The sequence below is a fragment of the Arachis ipaensis genome, chromosome B05 (assembly GCF_000816755.2).
Source record: "Arachis ipaensis cultivar K30076 chromosome B05, Araip1.1, whole genome shotgun sequence".
Classification (NCBI taxonomy): domain Eukaryota; kingdom Viridiplantae; phylum Streptophyta; class Magnoliopsida; order Fabales; family Fabaceae; genus Arachis; species Arachis ipaensis.
Window position 1 is genome coordinate 137080504 of NC_029789.2, and position 9149 is coordinate 137089652.

At 32.7% G+C, this 9149-nt stretch overlaps 1 protein-coding gene across 1 annotated transcript; it reads left to right on the forward strand.

The window, feature by feature from the left end:
- Positions 4196-8688, forward strand: LOC107644364 (aldehyde dehydrogenase family 2 member C4). The gene is made up of 9 exons (XM_016348202.2): positions 4196-4426; positions 5267-5409; positions 6089-6472; positions 7124-7213; positions 7282-7455; positions 7550-7687; positions 7784-7921; positions 8003-8064; positions 8296-8688. Exons 1-9 carry the CDS (start codon positions 4309-4311, stop codon positions 8567-8569), a joined length of 1521 nt encoding a protein of 506 aa, XP_016203688.1. The 5' UTR covers positions 4196-4308; the 3' UTR covers positions 8570-8688.

Sequence of the window (9149 nt, forward strand, 5' to 3'; positions counted from 1 at the left end):
ATACTATAATTAATCTAAATTGATTCTAATTATACTCTAATATTCCCTCTCAAATTTAAGTGGGAGATAAGAATACCAACTTGAGTTTGGATACTAGAGTCCGAAAATGAATAAGATGAGGAGCCTTCGTAAAGATATCAGTAGTCTAATCTAGAGTTCCAACAACGATGAGACGAATAGTATCGATAAGAAGACGTTGCCGGATAAAGTAACAATCAATCTCAATGTGTTTAGTGCGTTCATGAAACACATTATTATGCGCAATCTGAATAGCACTGTAGTTGTCACAAAAAATATCAGTTGGGGACGACTGAAGAACACCCAAGTCTTCGAGAAGCCAACGAATCGAGACAACCTCAACAGTTGTGTCAGCGAGAGCACGGTATTCAACTTCTGTGCTTGATCGAACAGTGAACGTTTGCTTCTTAACTCGCCAAGAAATGAGAGTGTCACCAAAAAACAAATAATAACCAGTAGTAGAACGACGATCAATGAGATCACCAGCCCAATCAGCATCTGAGTACGCCTGAAGGGATAAAGATGAATGGGTAGAAAAATAAATGCCATGAAATAGGGTGCCTTTGATGTAGCGAAAAATGCGAAGAACTGCCGCATAGTGAGTAGTACAAGGGCTGACAAGAACTGGCTAAGAATATGAACTGGATATGTGATGTCTGGTCGGGTGACAGTTAAGTAGACGAGTCCTCAAACTAATTATCGATAAATAGTAGAATTATCCAAAACAGTGCCATGCATAGGGATAAATCGAACACTAGGCTCAAGGAAAGTTAACTCAATGCAACTATCTATAATTCCGACTCGAGCAAGAAGATCCGAAGCATACTTTGCTTGAGAGAGATAGATGCCGTCATCTGTGGATATGACTTCTAAACCAAGAAAATAATTGAGAGAATCAAGATCTTTCATCTCAAAAGTACGGTAAAGGGAGGCCTTAAAATCACAGGTACCATCAACATCATCTCTAGTAATGATCATGTCATCAACATACAAAAGTAGAAGAATAACTCCTTGTTCACTTTTACGAATGAAGAGAGCATTCTCATGAGGCTGCAAGTGAAACTGAGATTGCATATAGTGGTGCTGAACTTTTTAAACAATTTACGAGGAGCTTGCTTAAGACCATAAAGTACCTTGCGAAGGAGACAAACTTTGCTAGAGGGACAAGGATATCCCAGAAGTGGTTTCATATAGACCTTCTTTCTTAGGGTTAAGTACGATTTTGGTCCCTAACGTAGAGGTTAAAAATTTATTTCGTCTCTGGCCTTTTTTTCGCTACAAAATGGTCCCAAATGTTTCAGTTTGTTTAAAATCGTCCTTCGAACGAAAATACCATTCCTTCTTCTTCTCCAAAATCAACCAAAAGCAGAGGCGCAGAGGCACAAGAAAATGTAGAAACAGAAGCAGGTAGAAGCAGAAAGCAGTGAAACAATAACAACAATGAAACAACAACAATTAGAAGAACAACACCAGCAACAACAATGGATAATAAAATCAGAGCAACAACAAAAGCAAAACCAGAAGCAGAAGTAAAAACAGAAACAGAAGCAAAAACAAAAGCAGAAATGACGAGAAGCATCGACGACGAGCGAGGAAGAGGAGCAGAGACGACGAGCGGCGCGCAAGTGGCGGCGGCGGCGCTGAACGCGGTCTCCCTCTCCCTTTCGATCTCTCTTTTCTCCCTTTCTCCTTTCTTACTCTCTGTTTCCCCTTTCGATCTCTTTCTTCTCCCTTACTCTCTATCTCCCCCCTCTTCATCCATGTGTGTGTGGTGGTTTTTCCTTCCGTTCTCTCTATCACAGGCGGCGGTGCAGCGGCGTTACCTTCCCTTCCCCCTTCTTCCCTCCCCTCCCCCCGATTCTCTTTCTCCCTTTTATCGTTCCCTTTCTTTCTTTTTTCTTTTTTATTTTATTTTATAATTTTTTAGTTAGGAATAATTTAATAATAAAAATAAAAAATTTGGTGAAAAGAACGATTTTAAAATAAACTGAAACCTTCACGACCATTTTTTAGCAAAAAAAAGATCGGGGACGAAATAAATTTTCGGCCTCTACGTTAGGGACCAAAATCGTACTTAACTCTCTTTTTTAAATCCCATTAAAAAACACATTCTTCACATCTATCTTATTGAGAGACTAGTTTTTGACCGCAACAATGGCATGAAGAGCTCGAACAGATGTGAGACGAGCAACAGAAGCAAAAGTTTTTTCATAATCAATACCATATTCTTACATACAATCTTAAGCAACCAATTGTATCTTATAACGATAAAATGAACCATCAAAATGAATCTTAATATAAATAATACTAATTGATCTAAATTAATTTTAATTATACTCCAACAATAAAAATATTCCAATCTAATAAAATATTAAATCAACATCACTTGTTAAAGTAAAAAAAAAATATATATTCACATTTGATTTTTAAAAAGGTAAAACATTTATTAAAAGTACTGAACAAATAGAAAACAATACCAATTCTCAAAATTCAATAATGCCACAAAAAATGTCTTAATCTATAACTCATTTATATTAAAAAGAAAAAACAATTATTTGTACTTATAAACTTTACAAACGTTAATAAAAGTACCAGTCAAAGAAAAAAATTAATATTGTACCCGTTAAAGATAGATTCCGTACGATAAAAATATCTAAACTTAAATTTTTGTTAACTTTTTAATAAAATTTTCAAATAACTTCCACTCTTTATCTTTAACATCAACTTTATTACCATCTCTTCTTCCCCAAATCTCAAATTTTTACATTTTTCTATTACTACCACCTTAACCACCTTCTCTATCTTTGCTACTCTACTACCACCACCACGACCGTCATCATCTTTTCACATCGGTGATGACGAAGGCGATGACAAGCCTCTAGAAAATCTGTCTATTCCCAAGCAATACTATCACCTCTGACGGCACCCACTCTAAGCCCTGCGGCGGCTCCAGCGCTGCCTTAAATCCACGTATAGATTGCCTTTACCTCAGTACGATAGCGAGTTCAGATCTACCGGATTCAAGCTCCAACAACACAACTGGAATCTGGATGGTGCTGCCTTATCAGAAACTAAGTGACTCGTCGGAACTGAAATCATTGTCTCCCCTATCCACCATAAGTTTTGGCCATGACAGTAATCATCATATTCATAACCTGTGGAATAAAAAGAAATTATGTGTGGATGAAATAATAAGCAAGAAAGCATGGAATAAATAAAAAAGAAGAGTACTTATGGATTGCTTGAAACTTGTTGTGAGAAGTTCAGTTATTGTAGATGTTGGTGTTATTAGCAGGTGGAACAACCCACCCTTTAAAGCCACCCACTTCGAACTAAAAAAAACCACAAACTCAGATGCAGAAGTTTGACTTCAAGAATACCATCTCATTCTAGTTTTTGTTTTCCTCCCAGTTCTGAAAGCACCAAATTCTGGCCACCACCGCATCAGAACTCAGTTTCTGAGCTGCAATTGCCGTCTACTTTCTGTTCTTCATCTTCTTCTTCTAAGATTATAGACGAGTTGAGAATAAAGGTGGTTAGGAGAGTGGTAATAAAAAGATATGAAAGTTTAAGATTTGGGAAAGAAGAGATGGTGATAAAGTTAATGTTAAAGATAACAGGTAAAAATAATTTAAAAATTTATTAAAAAGTCAACAAAAAATTAAAGTTTTAGTACTTTATCGTACGAAACCCATTTTTAATGGATACAACGTTAGTTTTTTTTAACCGATATTTTTGTTCGTGTTTATAAAATTTATGGGTACAATTTTTTTTTTAAAATTATATTAAACCAAAAATATGTAATCTTGTGAGTGTTTTCTGTCGAAAATAAATTGATACAATATATATCAATATAATTTTTTTTGACACAGTTATCTAATGATATGTATTACTACGAGATGGTAACAAAACATTGACTAATATGAATTACAGGCTAATTAATCGATTCTACCTAAATTAAACATTATATCATATAGGAATCCTTTTATATGGAAAAGAAATTATGGCTTGGATATAGTTTTGTTAGTCATTTAATTTGTTGAACTTTCAAGATATGGAATTTTACAAGTGACAAAAAAGGTCAAAATGAAATCATTTTTATAAATGAAGGGAAATTACAAAATTGTCCTAGACTCCTAGTTATAACTTTATTTGTTTATATCTAGTTAATTAGAATGCTTGTGTCACATATACAAGAAATAAGTGACCAGCATGTAGTGTATAAATATATATTCCCTCTCCACACCGAAGCCAAGCATACTCCCTCATACTTGGCTTGATTCGAGAGAGATGGCAAATCTCAGCAATGGCAATGATGATAGCAATAATAATGGTTCTTTTCTCAAGATTCCAAAGATAAAGTTTACAAAGCTCTTCATCAATGGAGAATTCGTGGATTCAGTTTCAGGTTCTAATTAATTAATTATTCTTCTTCTCTCTTCATTTTCTTAATTACCTCTATTCTTTCCCCTAATAATTCATATATATTGGTCTCTATGTATCGTTTTAATTTCCAGTTAGTACAGAACCCAATTGTAATTTAATAAGAATTGCGTACCTGGCATAGAAAAATATCCTTAATTAGCTTGGTTTGAGAAATGGGATAGTTTCATTCTTCAGTTGAGGACATCGATCATCATGGAAGAGTTGAACTGAACTTGATGATCATATTGATGGAAGGAGTGGTTGGTTGGCTTAATAATAACATTATATTAGTTTTAATATTATTTTATTGCTAAGATATTTTAAACTAGTTTCTTAGTGGTAAGAGATTTAAACTCTGACGAACGTGCATCCCCAAGTCTCATTTTACAATTTCATTTTATTTGCTAATATTTATAAAAAAATAATAATATATATTCCATTAATTTACAAATATATAATTAACACATTTATTTTATGATGATATATACCAACAATAATCACCGAGTTCATTTGGCTGGCCAGAGGTGTGCACATGTAATAGGATACCAGTGATGTCAACTCAAAATATTAAAAAAATAAAAAAGATAAAAGTTTATGAAAAGGTTCAATGAAGGTGAATTATCAAGGTTGTATTTTAGCAACATTGCACATAGCACATAGTATAGATTCGAATCAGCAGGAGAATATATAAGAGAAATAGCAGCTTAATTTGACCTCATTGTGGCATGATTTTTTTTTTTTTTTAGGTTTTCGTTTTTTTAAATTAAAAAAAATGTTAAAACAGTTGAATTAACTTGATAATAACCTTTTTTCTATTAAAAAGGAAAAAGGTTTGAGACAGTAGATCCAAGAACAGAAGAAGTGATTACAGAAATAGCAGAGGCTACAAAAGAAGATATTGATATTGCTGTGAAGGCAGCACGTCAAGCTTTTGATTCTGGTCCATGGCCACGCATGCCTGGTGCTGTATGTATCCTTCACATCTTCACCTAACTTTTATTTCTATTATTATTATTATTATTATAATAATAACTCATAATGTGGCCTTACAATAATTTTCTAAGTTTCAGTCAATGGCTCATTAATATCAAATTAGCATAATTAGAGAATTTTCCATGTGGGAAACTAAACACGCAACCTTAATAAAAAAGCATAAGTCATATAGTCCAAATTTCGTTGTTTAAATGTATATATCAATCGCTGCTGGTGAGGACAAAATTGTCATTTGCAACAATATCATAATTTGAATCTACATTGATGTTTTGGAAAATATTTTTAAAAATAGCTAAGCTTATTATTAGAAATATAATTGGGTTGGTTAAACAAAGATATCAATTATTAATTAGTTGGAATTAATTTGGATTGATCTACTAACTAGTTTACTAGTCTGTTTAAGTAAGTATTGGGATTTAAATTTGACATTGAACATATAATAATTTATTGATCAGCGACAAACTTTTAAATAGAGTTCAGATGCATGACGAATTAGTTTTTGATTTGTCGAAATAGAAAATAATGTGAAAAACAAAAGCAAAATATTAATTAGTTGGTTGAAATTACTTGTCTTTTTAATGAATTTGAAGATTTATAAAAAGAAAAAAAGGTAAAGAAGATATATTAATTTGGGTATGGAATTATGGAACAGGAGAGAGCAAAGATTATGCTAAAATGGGCAGAGCTAATTGAAGAGAACATTGAAGAGATAGCAGCATTGGACACGATTGATGGAGGGAAGCTATATAGTTGGTGTAAGGCTGTGGATGTTCCGGAAGCATCAAATTTACTGCGTTACTATGCTGGTGCTGCTGATAAAATCCATGGAGAAGTGTTCAAAACTTCTAGGAACCTTCATTTGTATTCTCTTATGGAACCTGTTGGTGTTGTGGGACACATTATCCCTTGGAATTTTCCTACTGTCATGTTCTTCACCAAGGCTAGCCCTGCCTTAGCCGCCGGCTGCACCATGATCCTCAAGCCGGCCGAGCATACGCCTCTCTCGGCTCTCTTTTATGCTCATCTTGCTAAGCTGGTAAGCATAACAAGCAAGTTTATGCTATGTTTATGTTTGTTTTAGTATATTTATGGAATCATGACTTGATCAAACATGTTTCATTTTAATATTTAAAATTTTGAAAGTATTAATTTAGTTTGATAGTTATTATTTTGAGTAAATAACTAAAATGGTATCCCAAAAGATATAACAAATACGAGTTTTTATAAGTATCATTAGAAAAATAAGATAATTTTATATCAAAGTGATTTTTTTAAAAACAAAATTATCATGAGTGACCAAAATTTTTTTGAAAAATAAAAAAATCTAAAGATCAAATTTTGCTCCAGATTTTTTTGTGTATTTTTTAAATATTTATTTAAATGTTGCCAAAAAAATCTGATCAAATAGGTAATTCGTTTGTTGAATATGAAAATTTTTTTGTCGCTTATAAAAAGTATAATATTTATTAGTTATTTTTGTCATATTTTTAAATCATTTAGGATTGATTTTATCGATAACATTTTTTAGGGACTATTTTGCCCGAATCTAAATGTTTTTCAAATACCAAAGTGGTAATAACTCTTATTATTTTACCAAGTGTCACGTTAAGTGACATATTAGCTTATTTGATAAAATGTTCTAGTATCTAATTCTTAACTTAGTAAAATGTTGAATGCAATTTTTCAGGCTGGTATCCCAGATGGGGTGCTGAATGTTGTACCTGGATTTGGTTCTACTGCTGGAGCTGCAATAGCCTCACATATGGACGTGGATGCGGTAATTTCCTATTCAAATTATCCATCTATGGCTTTATTAAGGTTTGATTTGATTATGTTATGTTATAGGTCAGTTTTACTGGTTCGACGGAGACTGGCCGGAAGGTAATGATGGCGGCAACCATGAGCAATTTGAAACCAGTTTCACTTGAATTAGGTGGCAAGTCCCCAGTCTTGATCTTTGATGATGCTGATGTTGACAAAGCTGTTGACCTTGCTCTCTTTGGTATCCTACACAACAAGGTTTCATTTCTTTCATTCTAAGTCAACCCTGAAATCCTTTTTCTTGTTTTCCAATGTATCTCGGTCGTTCCTAGTAACTGTTTATAATTTTCAGGGAGAAATATGTGTTGCATTTTCGAGAGTTTATGTTCAAGAAGGAATTTATGATGAATTTGAGAAGAAGGTTGTGGAGAAGGCAAAAACATGGGTAGTAGGGGATCCATTTGACCCTAAAGTTCAACAAGGACCACAGGTAACATAATTATGTTTACATTATAATTTGAGAATAAGCCTTTAGATAATAATAACTCTTTTCTGTATATGATTTTTTTATTATTTTAAACTACAGACTAGTAAGGCACAATTTGAGAAAATTCTGTCCTATATTGAGCTTGGAAAGAAAGAAGGAGCTACCCTTTTAAGTGGGGGAAAAAGATTTGGAAACAAGGGCTACTATATTGAGCCTACAATTTTCTCTAATGTTAAGGTGCATTTTCAACTCTTCAAGAAACATGAAAACTGGCCTTCTTTATTAATATTCATAATTGCTTCACACTATCTATTTTAGGAGGACATGCTAATATTACAAGATGAGATATTTGGACCTGTCATGGTGCTTTCTAAGTTCAAGTAAGTACTAAGTACATCTTGTATTTTTTTTCACCCTCAATGTACCAAAGCAAATTCTTTTCTCTGTTCTCTTTTATCTCGATGATCCTTTTATTCGTATATTCATAAGTTCACCTAACTTGTCAGGAAATCTTTTCTCGTAAAAGTTTAAACTATTAGATAAAGACATATGAATGTTTTTATATCAATAAGAATCGAACTTTAAACTTTTTGATATTATACTAAAAACAGGAGCATTGAGGAAGGAATTGAGAAGGCGAATAGCAGCAAATATGGGCTAGCGTCGGGGATTGTGACGAAGAACATGGATATTGCAAACACAGTGTCAAGGTCCATCCGAGCAGGCATTGTTTGGATCAACTGCTTCTTTGCCTTTGATGTTGATTGCCCTTTTGGAGGCTGCAAGATGAGTGGATTTGGAAGAGATTATGGATTGGAAGCACTCCATAAGTACCTTCAAGTTAAATCTGTTGCAACTCCTATTTACAATTCTCCTTGGCTTTGAAAATTTTCCCCCCTTCATATTGTATACATTGTTGGATAAACGCAACTAAAATCGATTTGTTTCGGGTGCTCAACTATGCTAGTTTTATACATTTATATTAGAAAATTATGATTTAACTAGTATCTTTAGAATACCTGTTAAACGTTTTTAAGTAATGAATTTTTAATGTGTTAGTAAAAGTCATAAAAGTGATAAAACTATACAAACTTTTGTGTTACGAAACTGTATGTATAAAAAGAAATTTACATAATATCATGAAAATTTAAAAACAGATAAACATTAATAAGAATTCAATTAACTTGAGTTGAGTCCTAATTAACAATGTGTTAATATCTTACAAGTATTTTTTTTTTATTTCTAAGAGCATTTTAGTGATAGTTTTTATTTCAATTTTATTTTGAATCTCACAAAATACCATATCAGCATTTATGAGACCATTCATCATAAATAGTAATTTAAAACTAAATGAAAAATATGTAACTCTAATACTTAGTATCAATTCAATTTGAATTAAAAAAACTGAATAACAATAGTTATACAAAATGGCAAAATCTAACTTTTTTTTCCATCAAAAGTATAC